This window comes from Photinus pyralis, unplaced genomic scaffold (genome assembly GCF_008802855.1).
Source record: "Photinus pyralis isolate 1611_PpyrPB1 unplaced genomic scaffold, Ppyr1.3 Ppyr1.4_LG3b, whole genome shotgun sequence".
Lineage (NCBI taxonomy): Eukaryota > Metazoa > Arthropoda > Insecta > Coleoptera > Lampyridae > Photinus > Photinus pyralis.
The window spans coordinates 4,656,647-4,675,486 of NW_022170510.1; the positions used below are offsets into that span (position 1 = coordinate 4,656,647).

Consider the following 18,840-nt stretch of genomic DNA (forward strand, 5'->3'; position numbering starts at 1 on the left):
AATGGATACGCTCGCACCCTCGGAAGCGATAAACAGTTACATAATGTAGAGATATAAATGATTAAGAGAAACTAGTAGAAGTTGAGATGTTTATGAGATAGAAACTAGGCATAAAGATACAAATAAATAAAAGGAGAAAGAAAAGTAGAAAAGGCAAAGGAAAAAATGAAAGTGATGAAAAATAAAATAAAACTGAAAAATAATAGAGAAAATGTGTATCAATGATGATCTCTCAAAAAAGACAGCGAAATACAAGGCATATCAGAAGAGTAGCGCAAAAAAGACATTTATTTCACAAAAAAAAAACGCAATACGAATAGGTAAAAGGTGGCTAATTTCTAAATAATCTTCCGTTTAGCCATTTCCCAAGTGAGGTTATGCATGCACTACTTGTTTATACGCCCTAATTGCGCCAACAACTCACGGGCGTATGGTCATACGTCATTAATTATTCTGGGATAAATTATCGGAAGAAATCGAAGAGGCTCCTAGTAATTGATGACCCAAATGGAAGAGTATAGGTAGAAAGAACTAAGGATTCAGGAAAACAATATGCACGCATGGCGTACCTTAAATAATAATTGAAGAAGTTTGGTTGATGTCTGTACTTCTCATGCATACACTGTACACCAATACACTAGGGAAGTAAAGCGCACAGGTGAGACATCTATAATAGATTGCATTATAATAGACAGATATCACAGGAAAAATAAAAGGTACACGAGTATACAGAGGACAAGAAATATATTTGATCACTATTTGGTAATGTCAAAATGAAGATCCTTTCAGGACAATGCAACACGAAACATTAGGGAAATATGCATAGAAAAAGTCAAACATATATGCTGAAAGAAGAGGAATTGAGGCAAATTAAAATAGATAAAATCAAAGTATCAGTTGCAGAGCTATGGATACGTATTAAAGGGAGCATGATACAGGCAGCAACAATCAATCGGTGGAGCAAAGAACTGAAAAAGGAAGTAAAAAATAAAAAACTAAGATGGAAAGAATACTTGGGTAGTAAATATATGGTGACAAATTTAACGATTATAATGATCAAAAAAATAAAGTGAAGGAAATGGTAAAAGAAGCCAAACAGAAAACGTGGGAAAGGAATATCACAGACAATTAATGAGATTAAAACAAAGGAAGCAAAAAGTAAGTGACAGAAGAAGAAGATATTATACAGAGATTGAAGGAATACTTTGAGGGAATGTTAACAACAGACCAAACAACTAGAAATAAAGAAGATCAACACGTAGAACACGAAGACTGGCAATTCCCATCACAGAAATTCTCTTCTAAAGAGTATTTAGGACAAGTAGAAGAGCTTTGTCGGAGTTTTACGCAGTCATAGATGATATAATAAAAAAAGTAAGAAGAAAAACTAGAAAGTTAAAAAAGAAACCTGAGAATAGTAGCGTTAGCGGAAGTGCATTTTTTAAATGATTTGATAGATAGTTTGGATAAAGGATGATATGTATCATCCATCACTGATTGTGAAAATCGATGCCACATCCACCAATATGCACATTTGTGACTCTGAACTACTTATATCTAATTATAATTTTAAGAAATGCAATTTTGCAAATTTAGTGCGTGCTTTAAGAGATGCGGACTGGACGGAAGTCATGAGTTGTACAGACATTAATATTGCTGTAGAAAAGTTCTACTTCATGATTTATGGTATCTTTGATGTTTGCGATCCCTTATCATCAAAAAAAAAGGTCAAAATATCCTGTATGGTTTACAAATGAAATTATTCAACTATGTAAATTGAAATCTGTCTATAATAAAACGAAACGCATTTCGGAAATCCACTTTAGCCAATACAAAAAAATAAGAAAGGATTTGAAACTTCTTACTGATAAGACGTATAGGTAAACTATATGTAAAGGAGGTGGAGGCTAATATCAATAATTCAGTCAATAATTTTTGGACTTTCGTCAACAAGAATCGCGCTTCGAATTTAAATAAAACAGCCATAAAACAGAATGAAAAGGAATTAACGAATAGTGAAGCTTGTGAAACATTTGCGAAATTCTTTGAATCAGTACATTCAGATGTTGGTAGTACGAGTACTTACAACACCGATTTTAAAGATATTAGTCGAAATGAAATTTTAGATATGCTAAACGATCTTGAGATTAGTGTTGAAGATTATAATAAGGCAGTGAAAAAATTGAAACCAAAACTGACTGATTTGATACCACCATATGTTTTAAAGGGCTGTTCGGAATATTTGCAGCAACCACTTCTTTACATATATAAATTATCTATCAGTCAAGCTAAATTTCCTGAGCGCTGGAAAGATAATATCATGATGCCTTTGCATAAGGCAGGAAGCACTTCCAATGTTGAAAATTATAGACCTATTACTATAATCTCAGCTCCTGCGAAACTTTTTGAAGTAATTATATATGAGAAGTTGTTGCGTCAGGTTAGGCCCGTTATCTCAGAAGTTCAACACGGTTTCATTCCCCATAAATCCACAATTTCTAACTTACATGTTTTCACAAATCATGTCTATGAGTGTCTGGAAAGAAACAATCAGATGGATGTGATTTATACAGATTTTAGGAAGGCATTTCAGTACATTTTGTTGTTAAGAAAGCTTTATCAGTATGGCCATAGAGTAAATAATATATGGCCTATCAAACAATTTGTTACACTTTTTTGCTTCTTATTTACGCAGTCGCAAACTTGCAGTGAAATTTAATGGTAACACATCAGGCAAATTTGAAGCTAATTCTGGAGTACCGCAAGGCTCTATTTTGGGACCTTTGCTGTTTCTGATTTTTATAAATGATCTGCCTTCTCAGTTTAGTAACTGTCAATCTTTACTTTTCGCGGATGACCAAAAAATATTTATGCCTATAACCAGTATTTCTGATTGTTTAAATCTTCAAAATGATCTTAATAAATTGTATCAGTGGCGCCGTTTGAATAAATTACCTCTAAACATAAAAAAGTGCAATGTATTATCGTTTTAGCGCAAGAAGAGTACACTCTTTTTTAATTATGAAATTAACGGGTTAAGTTTGGAACGTGTAACTTCCATAAAGGATCTTGGAGTAACTTACGATGATAAATTGAACTTTAATAAACACATAAATATTACAGTGGCTGGTGCATACAAAACTTTGGGTTTTCTTGTGAGGCAAACCAAGAATTTCAAAAACATAAGTACAGTTAAACGAATTTATTTTACATTAGTTAGACCAAAGCTAGAATATGCTAGCACAGTTTGGCATCCAAATACGTGTAATTCAATAAAAGCAATTGAAAAAGTCCAAAATAAGTTTTTACGATTTCTCTATTATAAAAAATTTCGCACTTATCCTAACTGTAACAGTGTTAGATCGGTTGAACTAAGGAAAGTTTTTGAAATCCAAAGCTTAGTGAATAGGAGAAATATAATTTTAATGCAGTTGGCTTTTAATATTCTGAATTACAGGATCAAAGATAGTTATCTTTTAACTCTAATGCAAATCAAAATTCCGCGTGTATCTGCCAGAAATGTACCTTTTTTACACGTACCTGTAGTCACGTACGCTTACAATAGACCGTTTCTGATAATGTATAGACTTGTCAACGAATTATTTAGTTTACTAGATTTAGACTTTACTGTAATATTTAACATTTTTTCCAAACAATTAATAAAACATTACGATTTCAATTAAGGATAAAAGAAAAAAAATTAGTAGGGCTTCTTACACCCTAACAGTATCATATTTTTTTAATTTTTTGTAGGTGAAAGTTTGTAGCATTTTTTTAGTTTGAATGTTATTATTAGATTTATATACTTATTATTCAGCAACCCTTAATTAATAGATAATAGATACCTGCTACGTAATTAGGGCTGTGCCCTGTGTAGTTTGTAACAATAAATAAATAAATAAATAAATAAATGAAAAAGTTCCCGATAGGAACTTGTAAACGATAGCTCTGGTAGCTGGTTCGCTAGCTAAACCTTTTGTTGTAAACGAGGTTGTAAATCTTCATTTACACAGAACCTTATACAGATACTATTTATTTCACGACACAAATTTATATACCTACATTATTTACAACACCCTTTAATATAAATTGAGCACTATGAACATTTTCAGTCGACCTACTTCGATTGTAGGCGAAATGTGACTGCCTTGAAACTTAAAAGTGAACTAATTAACACCCTAAAACTAAGAACTTTTATTGCAACCATATGGGCTGCAATATTAGAGCAAAGGACCGCATGCAAGCGGCTCCTTTGCCTAGTCACGTATCATATAACTTAAAATTTAGGGTGAAAAGCGAAAACAGAAAGAACACGGAAGTCATAAATCGAAGTAAACATATGAAATTTGTAAAACCGCACAAAGCGTGTGAAAGATTGAAAATGAAAAAATTCTAACAGTTCTTAAACAAAAAAAAATAAATGGAACTTAACAAAAATACTTATAAATTAACAATATAAAGACCGGCGGCGTCTAAATTGACAAACAATAGATATGAAAAAAAAAACGAGCAGGACAAAATAATCTGCATTATGGTCAAAAGCCTTTAAGGGAAGAAATTAAAAAATCAATGTTGAATAAACGAATGATGGCGATAGGACAAAATAACGTAAACATTCCAATACATATATAATAAAATAAAGAATAAAATAAATATAAAATCCCGAAAAATGGTAAAATAAAATAAAAGTAGTACATTTATAAATACAAAAGCAATACCTTGAAAAACAAAAATTACAATTTTTAATCCATTTATGGGTGCGAAACCTTGGTAGTCACAAATCAAACCGCAACAAAAATATATGCGATCGAAATGAAATACATAAGAGGGGCAGCGGAACGGGAGTGGGATAACGGGGATATCGAGACCGACAAACTTTAGGAAGACATAGTAAGAAAAGAACTAAAAGTAGAGCCGATAAGGGACTCGATCGAACGGCAACAATTAAAATAGTTGGGGCACCTGATGAGTATATGGACGAAAGAAAATCATCGAAAAATGTATGGCAAGCCAGGCCATGGTGAAAAGGAAAAAGGGTAAGGCCAAGGAAGACATGGAACAAGGAAACAATAGAAAACCTCCGAGAAGAGGTCCTGAATTGGGGTGGTGGAAAAACACTAACAAGAGAAAACAGAATAAGGAAGGAAAAATATACAATCTAGCCAGAATCCAGAATCTATCTAACTATAAGAAACGTTCATATCGAAAACATTTTTGACTTTTATCTAAATTATAAATTGTAATAAATTAACAATAAGGTAAGATTGTAGAAGTAAGTACCATATCATTAAAAAAATGTTCTTGAGGCCCTGCATTCCTCCTTGAAATCCTGAAACTTATGTACCGAAGTCCCACCGGTTTATCCCTTGGTCTAATTTAAATGTATCTTTACACTAAATCAGCAATAAGTTTGTGTTTATGCCTAATATTTTAAAACATCCTATATAACATAAACCAATAGAATTGTGACAGAACCACAACCACTGCAACCATACAGTAGCTACTGCTGTTCTGTTGGTAGGTTCTAGGTTATGTTTACATTTATTAACAAGAACTGAAGAATATGAAACTGTAATATCATCAAATATGAAATTGGACAAAATCTGTAGGACATGTTTAGCAGAAAAAACACCTCTAAACTCAATATTCAACGCATGTTTGCCTAACATGTTAATGACGATTGCTTCTGTTCAGGTATGTTTGAAATCAGTTTTTAAAAGAGACCTGCACAAATTTCTTGTAGGTGCTTGATGGAGACGGTTTACCCAACCAGATATGTATCCAATGTTTACAAATGATTAATCGTGCATACACATTTAAGCAGCAGTGCGAAAAATCGGATGCCACACTACGCGAATATGTAAACAAATTTAATTTTCAGAATATCAGCCTGAGTAGCGATCACAATCTTATGTGCAATGTGAAAAATGACCAGTTTTTCGGAAATAGTGAAGTCTTACAGCAAACTTCGCTTTTTACTGAAATATTTGGAGATGACACAACACATTCTTTGGTGGACAATTTTGCATCTACAGGTTCGAATACAGGTAGTTTACGTGCATCTTGTAACCCTCGGTTAAATGTGTTCTGTTACAGTTGTGTCAGATTTTGCAGATACAATGCAAAGCTTGCAGACTATTGCAGAGCAATGTCTACCTGAAGCTTGGGAGAACGATAACTTAATTGCAACACATAGCAGCTCTGAAGAAACAACGTGTCATAGTTTAAACTTGGAACCGTACTTGAAATGTCAGTTCTGTGAACTTTCCTATAGCGGTATTACCTAAGTTTGTCCTTATCAGATCTATGTTTAGGTATATAACTTTTTAGACGAGTGGAGTTTGGCTGAGCACATCAAGCTACACACTGGACAGTCTAAGCACCTTTGCACTTTGTGTAGCAAGGCATTTACAACTTCATCTGCACTTACTAAACACATTTCCACTCATAATCTCTTGACAAATTCTGTTGATCAGAGCAAAATTCTAGCATGTGATGTAGGTATATTAATTTAACAATCCACTCTGACCACCATGTTTAGATCTGTGGAAAAGGGTGCAGTAGCACAGCTTTGTTAAAGGCACACATGAAGGAGTCACATGCCAACATTAAAAATGCGGAGAAGAGTTATGTATGTCAAATCTGTGATAAGCGCTATTCGCAGAATAAGTTTTTGGTATTGCATTTACGGTCTCATACTGGTGAACGACCGCTTCATTGTGGAACCTGTGGCAAGAGCTTTTCATTGCCGAGCTCGCTGCATAAACACAGGCTGGTTCATAATCATGAGAGGAAATTTAGCTGCACCTTGTGTGGGAAATCGTTTAAGCAAATGTCTAATTTGACTGTTCACATGCGTAGTCACACAGGTTTGTAGTTGGAGGAGGCTCAGCAAGATGTTCAAAAGAACTTCCCTAAACGACAGATTTACACGGTTTTGGTTTTAGGAGCCAAGTCTTTTGTGTGTACTATTTGTGGTAAAGGGTGTGCCACAAATGTGAACCTGAGCATACATATGCGCTTACATACAGGTGAAAAACCGTATATGTGCAGCCAATGTGATGCTGCTTTCCCTAGTAAGTACCAGTCACAGTTCAAAATGATACTGAAATTTTGTTTTGTATAGCTAGCACTCAGTTAAAAAAACACTTCATGCGTCACACTGGCGAAAAGCCATACAAATGCTGGCAATGTGGAAAAGCATTTCGTCAAAAAGACACGCGTGATACCCACGTGCGGTATCATACCGGTGAAAGGCCTTTTGCATGTCACTTATGTTCTAAGAGATACATAGCTGCAAGCCACCTGAGGGTAAGTTACCAAAAAAAGAACCATAGGTACTAATATTTATTATTTTCGTTTCAGATTCACATGAAAGGACACACTGGTGATCGTAAATACCAATGCAACCTGTGCCCAAAGTCATTCATACAATCTCGTACTTTAAAAACTCATTTAGAAACACATAACAATGAAAAAGTCTATTTGTGTAGTTACTGTGGTCTAACTTTTACCACCAAAACTTTGCTAAACAAACATAAGAAAATCTGTGGCATTTCTCTGTAGTCCATAACTTAATAAATTCCTTATTGTTGAATGTTTATTGCTTGTTTTCTTAATTTAGGGGGTGGCAGTTTTGTTGATGTATCTGTCTTTAGTCGAATGGGAGCGGGTAGAGCTGGTATGATTGGTGCAGTGTCAGGTAAAGATACATGTTGCAATTCCAGTAAGTGAAGTGCACAGTCCATTTCGAGTAGAGTTTCTAAGTCCTTCCTGTACTCCTCACTTCGATGTGGTTTGTCTGAAAAAAGTGTCAAAAAATTAGAAATCTCAATAATAATCAAGAAAAGATTAAGTTGAAAGGCCTGTAGTCTGATGGTGACCCTTGAAGTAAAACAAAAAAATAAAAACCACATTTTGAGAAAACGTGTTCTAATTTATTGATGAAAAACTGCTGAGTGCTGCTGGAATTAAAGTGTAATCATAGACATATGATATGAGTATCTTAATATACCTAGGTATGTATATATTAAAAATAAGTATATTAAATATTTATATATATATATTGAACATTGTACAATCAAATTAAACACCATCAACATCAAAATATTCCTAGCAATGACAATAGGTTTACGTTGGTTTATGAAAGTTTTTTGTGGTGTTTTGTTAAAGGATAGATATACCATGCGATAAAAAATGAGGCATAAGAGGCGACTCGACAGCAGACTGTGACTCATTTTTGATCGCGCGTTAAAAAGGTTTTCTGAATTATTTGGACAATTCAAATTACACTTTAATTTTGAACATTTCTTCTCCTCCAATGTGTCAAATTGTATAGGTATTTTCATACTTGATATGTTTTTGAAATTTTTTGACTGATTTTTCTTTCCCCAAAACCAGAAATTTATTTCCTAGTGACACATAAATTGTCTGCTGGTGGCAAAGAGTATACCTAGTATGATCTTTCTAGCGGGTTCTTCAACATTCGTTCAAACACGTATTTCACATGGTTAGGCAACATATTCAACAAATGAGCATTTCTTCCAAGCCCACCCATGTATTGATAACAGATCCCGTTTCTTCGAATTTAGCGACCAAATCTTGAACATAGGCATGGCATACATTTCTCTCGGGATGTCTCTCATTAAACGTTCTAGCTGTTCTAAAAGATGATCGATTTCCGGAGCCATAAATTAATATTATTTCCACACGTTCAGCTGTACTGTTAGTCAATAAGAAAAGAAAGCAACCAATATTGCTTAATAAAGCAGCTCAGGTTGAAGTTCTTGGCCAATTTGCCATAAATCCCACAATATCAACATTTAGTTTTTTTTTGTTAGTTATTATAATGTTAAATTATCTTAATGAATATGAACTTTATTGGTACCACTGGAAAGCATTTTTCAGTAGCTTTCCAACGATGTGTCACAAGTATGGGGTTGCCATTTAGTATTTTTGAAGAGGGGGGTTAAGGGGGTGGGGGGGTTGTCACTCATAACATCATTCTTGTTCCCCTTCGATACCCCCGAAACGGTTTTCCCCGATTTTCCATATCTTCTTTAATTTGGAAAATATGGCCGACTGCAAGTTTTAAAATTGACACCCTGCATATAGGGTCGCTGAGAAGTCTGGAAACGGTCGATTATCGGCGAAAATATACAAAATATCGAAATATGTTTTATGCAAAAGTTTTGGGGTTCTTTAATGTCTACTAGACAGTAATAATTTTAAATATACAGGGTTGCTCATAAGGGCGCGCCACACCCAAATTGAATTTTTTTATGGAACACTGTATATTTTTCAATATTTCAATTTTTTCTCAATTTTAGGCCTAATGTACCTAAATTCAATCGTTCCCGGGGAGTTATCGATTAAAAATAGATGCTGTTATTTATTTATTTATTTAATAATTGCACAAAAAACAATAATTAATGATTCCAAACCATCATAACAAACCTCAAACGATTCTTTTCAGAACCACAGAACGTTTCCAAAAGAAATTCGTCATGTCATTAATTATTGTTCTTTATTCAATACATTTTAAAGCAGTACCTTTTATTTTCCAGACTCGATAACTCGGAAACGATTGCATTTGGGTACGTTATGCCCCTTACAAATTATGCTCAAAATTGAGAGGAAAATTGAAATATCGAATAATATACCTACAGGATTTTCCATTTAAAAATTGCAATATTAGTGTGCGACGCCCAAGGCCACGCCTTTATGACCAACCCTGTGTAATTAAAAAATTACTACTCCCTAGTTAGTAGACATTAAAGAACCTTAAATCTTTTGTATAAAACTTTTTTTGATACTTGGTATATTTAGTTTCCAGACTTATCAGCGACCCTTATATGTGCTCCCAAGTAAAGGACTTGTTCTACAATTTGAGTGACGTCTTGTTTTCACAGCAACCGAGAACAAGATAGAAGAATGAATTATAGCGACTTTTCCTAGTTTTTGGCATTACACATAGCAAACTATGTACAAGCTGATTCAAATTCGATGGCCACCATGAGGATCTCGGAAACTGTAAGGGGTATAGGAAGGTATAGTTTCAATTTGGCAAAGTTGCGTATTTTGATGCTTAATAAAATACCTACCGGTTTAAAACTGAAAAAATTCCGACTATATACTTACAGAGATATCCTGAAAAAAGCGACATTTTGCAATATTTTTTTTATTTTTTACCGAAGTTATTTTACAAGATATTTCAAAATAAATATCACATTAAAACTTTTTTTTAAAATTTTAAGTGTGACGTTTAGTCTCCGGTTAACTACAATCAACTTTGTTTTTTCATATGGATTCTTATGCTTATTATTTGTTTTGCGTTTTTCGATTGCAAGTGGCATTTAGAAAAATGCTTCCGGGTGTGCTGTGTATTCTTTTGACACTCCGACACCTTGTGCCCTATCTCCTGGTATCTATAGCACTTCAGCGGCTTTCTCTTTTTCACTGGTTTCTTCGATCCTACAAAATCTGCTCCAGTCGATTTCGAGAACTTCGACTCAACACTTTTTCATTTGTGTTTCCTTGTCAAGCAGACGGTAATTGACATTTTCCAAATTCAGATTTTCCCCGGGCATCGTGTCAAAAGCCGCGACGACTGTCGATTATGCCGACTCCAGGATGATCAGGATATGACAAACTAAATCAAAATCAAAAATATGACAAAATACTCCTGGAAGTTGCCGGACTAGAATCTCAGAGACATCTGCCTATGAAAATACATTCGGCTCTTTAGTTCGAAGACACGGGCCTAAATATCGCAAATCGCTTTTGGTGTAGCCTTCTCCTGCACGTATTCTAGATTCAATTCGAAAACGGGAAACAAGAACAGTTCGTTTTTCTCCTCATCCATACTCCCAACACTTTTACGCATGCCACTAGTGATGTGAAATTACACGTTTTTTAAGTGTGTAATATTACGTGTAAAATTACCATTTGTTTATGTTTTTTATGGTATTTTATGGAATTTATATAACTTACCTTTTTTTTTTAAAAAAACGTAATTTTATAGTAAAATGCTTCGAAAACGTTATAGCCTAGCTACTACTATGAGTATTTCCCTGGCTGAAAACATGGATTTTATTGCAAGTGAGGTAGCTATTATTATGCCAATTTATGCGCCAAATATTTACATAAAATGTACGCAGTGCCGTTTTTATGTGTAGTATTTTCTTCACTTATTTCCAAAAATATTATATTTTTAATTTTTTTAAATAATAGAGCATGAAAAGTCGAATCGTTTGATACCTGTAAATAAATTAAAATCTTTTTAGCCGTTTAGTTGATAAAAATGGTTAGTTTTTTTAAGACGTGCATGTTCCTAAGAGTTGAAACTTGCGCTGATGGAGGCAAATTTCCACACTATCACTGTGCAAAGAGGGTTCCTTCTATAAAAAAAATGCAGCCTTTTTCATAATTACTATGGCTAATACAATCGTCTATCGTACCTACAGGCAGTGTTTTTGAGTTTTGGAAAGAGTACCTATACATTCAGGAATAGGGATTTTGACTCTAAAGGTGTAAAGTGGATAGCAAATTTCGAGAGCAGAGCATCACTACCTCAAATATTAAATTTATCTTCTTCGTAAATATTGTCATTTTATCTAACTCGCTGATTTTAAACACGCGTTGACCGTGAGTACATTATCAACTGTATTGAATAAAAGAAACCAGTTACCTACAGATGATAACGTGTAAATTTGAATTAATTTATATACCAGTCGAGCCGGGACCGCGTTTCGGGGTTTCTTGCACTGATATCGGCCTTAACTAATTTTCGCCATAATAATTAACTGTATTGTGTTATAATTGTGCTTGGATAGTATGCAATGCTCACATGCACATTGTATAAGAAAAAGGTATGTAAACGGAAACTGTATCTAGACGCCTTAAGCCCGAAAATGAGCGATTTTGTTGCATTATGTTCATTCTTGAACTAAAAACAAATTCATACAATGAGCATTTCGTGAATCGAAACAAAGCTAAAAGGAAACAAACTAACAATAAACATTAAAAGTGGTTGGGATGGTCAAAACAAGACAGGAAGGTACGCTATATAGTATCTTTAGTAGGTAATGCTCCATTCCCACTCGCATGCATTCACCCAAGAGGCCACAGCACAATCCACGAAAGTGCAGGATTCACACTCATCCCCGATGGTACCCTACCCAAAACGCCTCATTCAACCCAACCTAGAAGGTTTTTTTTACGTTGTTGGATCCTAATAGGTCGAATTCCGAAGAATTCTTGGAAGGGGTAAGGAAATTCAAAAATTCAAATCTACCGCACAAATTCAAATGTACCGCTACAAAACGCCCGACATCCGGAACTTCAAATATTCAAACCTCCCGAACAAATTCAAATTTACCAATGGCGCAGCCAATCACAGCGCAGCACGTGTGACTTCATAAAAAAGAGGAGATGGTAGATTCCCTTCTACTGACATGAATTTTATTTATTTTTGCATCACTAGTCAATACCAGTTTAACTCTTTTCGAAAGAGAACTGGTGTCATCAATCTCCCAAGCAACTCACGTCACGTTTGATGAGCTTATATAGGTACTTACAACAACATATGAATTGATTATGCAAGAAAATAAAAATATGTTACCAATAAAATCACTCATTTCTATCTATCCTCAGAAACCAAAAAGTGGTGAGCTTATTCACTTACCTAAAAGTAAACTGAATCCATCAATCCATAGATTGGCAACTTTAACATCTTTAGCCAAAAGGTTTATGACTGTTCCGTCTTCAAGAATTATTGAGAATGCTCTTTCCGGATTTTTAATACTAAACAACGTGCAATGATTTAGTTGAAAGACCAGCCCTTAATATTGTTTACCTGTTATCTTTTACATGTGGACATGCTTTGCCAATTACAAAATGTTTAATTTCTTCTACATTAAACCTTTCTGGTTCTTCCGCTTTAAAATTTTTCAAATTTTCGTTCCAAGCTCCCCATATTATCATTCGCCTGTTTTCGGATAGACGAATGAAACAGTATTGTTGCTTTCCTTTCTAAATTGTATAATTTCAATTTATTAGTGGTGGCTACGAGGACTTACCTTTTCAGGGAGTTTGGGAAATAATTCTCCACTTTGCAGTGTTCTCATTCTGCTCTCAAAAATTAGTTGCTCGTTATGCGAAGAAAATTTTTGTTTCAGTATTTGCACATTTGGATTACTTTGATAAATTCTTTCCCATTCGTTTTGTTTTTCATGCTACAAAATTGTTTTCTTGTACGAGACTTATTTTTACATTAATCCTACCTGCCATTGCTTGTCAACTTCTTCATATGTAACTTTCATCATTTCCGCCGTTAAAGATGCATAATCCATGGGTTTTTCGGCAAGTGCCATTTTAACTTGCTTCTCTAATACCAGTAGTACCTACAGAAACAAAGGTATTGTAAGGAACTTGATGGGTATGTGCTCTCGCCAACCTTTGAATAGTCATCATATGACCAAGCCCTCATTTCTTTCCTAGTTTTGGAAAGCAACCACATACTGCGCGAAAACAGCTCCAAGAAGAACGGAAACTTCAAACTAGTGTTGAATACTAAAGGGTGGTAGGAATCCCCGGAACGGGTGGGTTCCATTCCAATGTGTAAAATATTAGCTAACAACCGAGTAATTCTGAAAAACACATATAGAATGTGGGTAGTGCAGGTATAGATATTTTTACTTATCGCTTGACACATAAATTCCCGGCTCGTATGTATTTTCTTCTATTCGTGACTGGCAGAAATTTTTGTAGTGGTATTTCTTATAATGCACTACAATTAAAAAAAATACAATGTTAAAAATGTAGCAAAAAACACTATGTACCTACTGAAATAAGTGGAAATTGCTGTTGTGCCTTATTTCTGGACTCTGGTGTAATAAGAACAGACTCGAAGCATGCCAAAGAAAAGAGAAAAAGAAAGAGTTCATTGAAGAAGAAGGGTTAGAAGCAATCCATTTTTCATTTGTTTGATCTCCCGATTGTAAGACTGTAACTGAAACCCTAAACTTAAAAACTCCTACCAAAAAACTGACTCGCGTAGGTCGTGGTCCAGCTTCAGTTATAACAAAAAACTTTCTCAAATGTTCCGTTGAGTTTAAATTCGAATTCTGCTGAATTGACTTCTAAACTTGTTTGTGTGCATCTTTTAAGTAACAAATTTTGCAATTTTTGTTGTCAAGGTTGCAGCTCGAAATTATTAAAATATAATTAATCATTTCTTGTACAGTTTAATCCCCAAAATTAAGGATTTCAAGTTCTAATAAGCACAAGACAAATAAATAAACATTTTTTGATTCAAACACCTCATTCCGTTCTTTTTACCAAGGTTCTGAACTAAAACATTAATAAATCTTTCCACATACATTCTGGAATTCATTTGTAGAGTTTTTACGGTATAAAATCTTCCATGCCAATCATGACTGAGTAGTTATGACTGGTTGTGACCTATTTGATGGAACTTGGATCATACCAATTCTCTTTCAAAAACAGTTTATATGCGAATTTAAAAGTAGTAACATTAACCTATTGAGTGTGGCTTCCACCGATCTTTGGCAAAACGGATTCTATACGTAAAGGCTCTAGTGGTACCTCTCTAATTTTTTAATTTGAAAGAACCGGCCATTATGCTACTTACCTAGCGCTTCGTAGGTCAATAAGCTTATATGATGTTCGGACATTGACGTTGTGAGACGATCAACATGATCACTTATTCCACTATCTCCACTTGCAATTGATATTCTACAAAATAGACGCTTTAATTACATTGGATGTAGAAGAGTCACATTCGTGGCAAAATTTTAAGCAAGAATATCCCAACATTTTGAGCTAATTTACGCATTTACGGGACTACTGTGTCCGTACTACCAGGATAGTTCAATAAAGATACGTTCTGATGTAGTAAAGCAAATTAAATAAAAAGATCAATGGTCGTTTTAAATGTTAAGGAGTTCTACCTTTGATGGGCTAGACTTTCATGGTTCTCGTTGTAGTATCTATATGTCATCTTTAGACCTCTAACTTAAAAAACCATCTTTCTGTCAAAAAATATATGGAATGAATTCATTTTTAGCGTTATTATACCGGGTGATTATTACAAAAACGAACATAGGTACTTACTTAACTTGGGAAAAATGTTTTTTGCAGATCGTTGCTCTCCATGTTAACCTAAAGGGTTTATCGAAAGAAGGTTTTTTTCATCATATATATAAAGTAGTCAGAGTTGGGATGTTGACATGTTGAAATTTTTTAGCAAAATTGGGAACCTTCAAGAAGGATTCCTTTCATTATTGAAACTCAAAACCCACTTTTCAATTTGTAAATTAAATGTCAGGATCTCAGAAATAGATCCTTCATTATAATGCCTAATACGATATCCTCAATTTCTAATGTTGTGGAAAGTCTCTTTGGGATAATCTAGATCCTTTTTACGAGTCTATTTGAATATTGGCATTTTAAAAAATTGTAAAGTGAGCTTTAAATATTTTCTTATTAAATGATTTTTCTGCGTTATTTAATTTAGTTTCAAGCTTTTTTACGTGAAAATTAGGCCAATTTTCTAATACCTTTCTTATACTGTTTTGTAGAGGTTGGTTATAAGTCTTGCGGAAATTTTACTGCTGTAAGCGTTGTTTTATACGAATTTTGAACAAAATTAACTTAGGATGTAAAAGTTTCGATCTGTAGGGGACAATTCCTATTTTAAACGAAGAAAATTCCTTTCTATTCTTTAGAAAATATTTTCGTAGATATTTTCTTCCGTTTAGATGTGGCGACCTTGTTACAAGCAAAGCACTTCCAATTTACTGTTGGACATTTTGAAAAGATTCGAATTCTCCCGTGGACCCCTAACCTAATGCAATACATAACAATGCCAAAATGTTGAACACTCGACGATATTCCCTTTGCTAAGATTTCGAGCGATCTACAAACGGTGTCCGAACGACCGCCAGTTACTGGCACTAAAATGCGCTAAAAATGACACTAATTTTTTTCCATGTTCATTATAACTATGGTATCACAAAATCACGCTACTGATTAAATCCTGTACATTTATTTATTTATATACCTATTATCACAGATAAAATGCCCATTATATACGTTTTGGAATAAGTTAGAGAAACGCGCTTTCGAATCAATTTCTTTCCATGGCTACAAGGTTAAAATACACAATCCAATAAGGACTGTGATCAAAACGTGCTTCTAATAAACTAATAATGAATTTCCTATATTTCCAAATCAAAATGCTTTAAATTACTGACCTTACATCATCAATGTCTTCCAAAATAGTACCTGTAGAATTAGACCTATTTCTGCAAATTTCCTCCAAGTCAACATATGTACTGGATCTTGCCAACTTATCATCATACAATTCGAATTCTCTCAACATGGGATTATCGACTGTGTAAAATGGAGTATTTAAAGAAGTTGAGTATACGCTATAAATAAAAAAATAATATGTTGTACCTACATACGCAGATTCCTGTACAGCTATAATACCTTAATATGTACGTTTGGTAGGCGTACAATTCACGAGCCATTCCAGGATCGATTTTTGATTTTTTAATGATATATGTAAAAATGTACTCTTTATTTTTGCTTCTGTTTAAATCTTTAATCAAGTGCTGCCGCTTATCACCTCTAAGATTTTTTACCATTGCATTTATCAGCATCATTGTATTCAATTGTAGTTGCGAAAGCTCTTGTCTCGAAATGAATGAAATTATATCATCGATTGACAATCCTAGAATAATCTAAAATTGGGTTCGTGTTAATGTTGCCAATTCGGTAGTTAATAGGCATACCTACCGTTTGTTTATTCAATGCGTGTCCTCTTAAATACAAAATCTGACACAATACTGCAAGCGCGTACTGTATTTGATTTGTTGTGATTAGAGTGCTTTTCACCCACTTTATTATGTTCTCCACCATAATCGATGGAAGTTCCTTTATGTATTGCTTTTTTAGTAAGTGTAGCAGGATTAAAAGGGATACAGATAATTCCTTGCCACATAGGTTTTCGTTAGTTACCCATTCTAATATATCGGCATCACGTTTCTTTTCAACTGAAATTTTAAGGCCTTAAATATAATACAAAATAATTTATCTGTGTGACAAATCAGTAAAGAAACACAGACTGAATAAAAATTACGAACAGGAGTAGAGACATACCCGAACGGTGATACCAGGGCCAGTTAGCGAATTTGAAGTGTAATCAAAAAAGGAAAGCGTAGTGATTGTACCTCGTTTACCACACTTGATCCGTTTTGAGAGTGTATACATATACGAGGTTTGGCTATTAACTGACACTATAATATAGGGTTTTATTGTAAAAATTATGAAAGATTAAGGTACACCCCTTTCGTATCCCTACACAGATTCGAGCTGTATAGTAACTCCGTCGATATTTCTTTATCGGCCTCCATTTAAATCATGATCCCTTCAACACCGATTTCATTTTCGGGAATAGGAAAAAGTCTGACGGTGGCAAGGGGGTACGGAGGATATCTCAGCAGAGGAACTTTATTTTTAAACAAACACTTCTTCACAGAAAGAGCTGTGTGAGAAGGTGCGTTTTCCAGAATTCTGACTTCATCTTTGAAACTCTCGCGTAGAGTTTTCAATAGTTCCAAATACCACTCATTTACAATTTGGCCCTTTGAAACCCTATCGATGTGGATGACACCTCGAATGTCGTAGAAAAGACTTGCTCATATTGGCCTTTCCCTACTAAGCGAAGGAGGAGTCTTCCATTGCATGGGATGACGCTTGGTGTCGGGGTCATATTAAAAAAATCCATGTTTTGTCGCAAATTATCGCGTTGCTTATCACGTAAATCTTCAATTAAAACGTAAATTTGCAGAAGTGTGGTCGTTTTTTCCATTGTAAGATTAATTTTGTACTGCAAACAAAAATACGCGCAGGGCGATGACACGATGATGTTTAACATTTCACTCATAACAAATCGCGTAATCTAGCAACCTAAAAACATGGTAGGAATTTAAGTACATGTCCAAAGGACCCAGGTTCACTACCCTACCCCTTTCGCGGAATGGTTCTATTGTGCGTAGTTACCCAGTAAAAAATCGATCCTTGGTTATGAACTGTCTGTGGGTGTGAAACCCTTGAAAATAGATTTTTCTGTGAAATTACATGACTGATGATTTTTTACAACATAAGACTACAGCACTTTCAAAAAGTGCACGGTACACATATACGTAGGTGCGACTGGGGGATTAGGGTAATCCGATGACACACAAAACTAATTAAAATTGTTCAGGAAAGTCTATAAGGGATTTGGTAGATTTTGTCATACTCACTAACCCATTAGCTTAATGAATCCAGGATCCGTGCTCAACGAATATAAATCCTGAACGCTTTGTGATCTGTTATGATTAATATTGTCAAATATTCTGTCAATTAACTTATCTAAGGATTCGACTAGTTTCAGCGTACACCCATTTTGAATTGTTTGAAAGTTATCCTCTGTAACGTAATTGCCTTCGTTACTCCGCTGAGCTGTGTAGCTAAATTTAAAACCATAATTTTCTCCGGGACCCTTTAAATAATAAGCATAGTAAAAACTAACTGCAATATCATTTATGCTTACCAGGTTGTTTTCAGCACAGACGCAATCAATATTTTCTTTTAAGGATTTTTGTTTGTTAATTTTAAACAGGAGTTGTGTACCGTTAATTTCTATGCCAATTTTCGCGTCCATCTTTAAACTAAACGCGTTAAAAAATATCTCTTCACGTTGTGGAATGTCCCAGGAAACCATATAATAACACTACACATAATCTTATCTTACAGATAAGTAGGTAC

General features: G+C 34.4%; 2 protein-coding genes across 2 annotated transcripts; one reads left to right on the plus strand and one right to left on the minus strand.

Annotated features, from left to right (window-relative positions):
- Positions 1-5,456: 5,456 nt before the first annotated feature.
- On the plus strand, positions 5,457-7,603 carry LOC116166775 (zinc finger protein OZF-like). Its single transcript, XM_031481896.1, has 8 exons — positions 5,457-5,694; positions 5,744-6,047; positions 6,097-6,276; positions 6,331-6,497; positions 6,542-6,869; positions 6,948-7,076; positions 7,127-7,311; positions 7,366-7,603. The coding sequence occupies exons 1-8, from the start codon at positions 5,587-5,589 to the stop codon at positions 7,564-7,566; spliced, it is 1,602 nt and encodes a 533-aa protein (XP_031337756.1). The 5' UTR covers positions 5,457-5,586; the 3' UTR covers positions 7,567-7,603.
- Positions 7,333-18,806, minus strand: LOC116166774 (engulfment and cell motility protein 1-like). The gene is made up of 13 exons (XM_031481895.1): positions 18,626-18,806; positions 18,340-18,574; positions 16,825-17,081; positions 16,516-16,769; positions 16,278-16,454; positions 14,654-14,757; positions 13,699-13,789; positions 13,457-13,649; positions 13,284-13,403; positions 13,080-13,235; positions 12,857-13,032; positions 12,686-12,804; positions 7,333-7,801 (listed from the first exon to the last, which is right to left on the minus strand). The coding sequence occupies exons 1-13, from the start codon at positions 18,794-18,796 to the stop codon at positions 7,587-7,589; spliced, it is 2,268 nt and encodes a 755-aa protein (XP_031337755.1). The 5' UTR covers positions 18,797-18,806; the 3' UTR covers positions 7,333-7,586.
- Positions 18,807-18,840: the final 34 nt, after the last annotated feature.

Bases quoted from the DNA above. Each gene is read 5' to 3' on its own strand.
- LOC116166774 (XM_031481895.1), bottom strand. From the start codon at position 18,796: ATGGTTTCCTGGGACATTCCACAACGTGAAGAGATATTTTTTAACGCG. The intron at 13,404-13,456 runs GTTGGCGAGAGC...TTGTTTCTGTAG, and splicing joins CATATGATGACTATTCAAAG to GTACTACTGGTATTAGAGAA. The intron at 12,805-12,856 runs GTAAACAATATT...CACGTTGTTTAG, and splicing joins CCACATGTAAAAGATAACAG to TATTAAAAATCCGGAAAGAG.
- LOC116166775 (XM_031481896.1), top strand. From the start codon at position 5,587: ATGAAATTGGACAAAATCTGTAGGACATGTTTAGCAGAAAAAACACCT. The intron at 6,870-6,947 runs GTTTGTAGTTGG...TTTTGGTTTTAG, and splicing joins TCACATGCGTAGTCACACAG to GAGCCAAGTCTTTTGTGTGT. The intron at 7,077-7,126 runs GTAAGTACCAGT...TGTTTTGTATAG, and splicing joins ATGTGATGCTGCTTTCCCTA to CTAGCACTCAGTTAAAAAAA.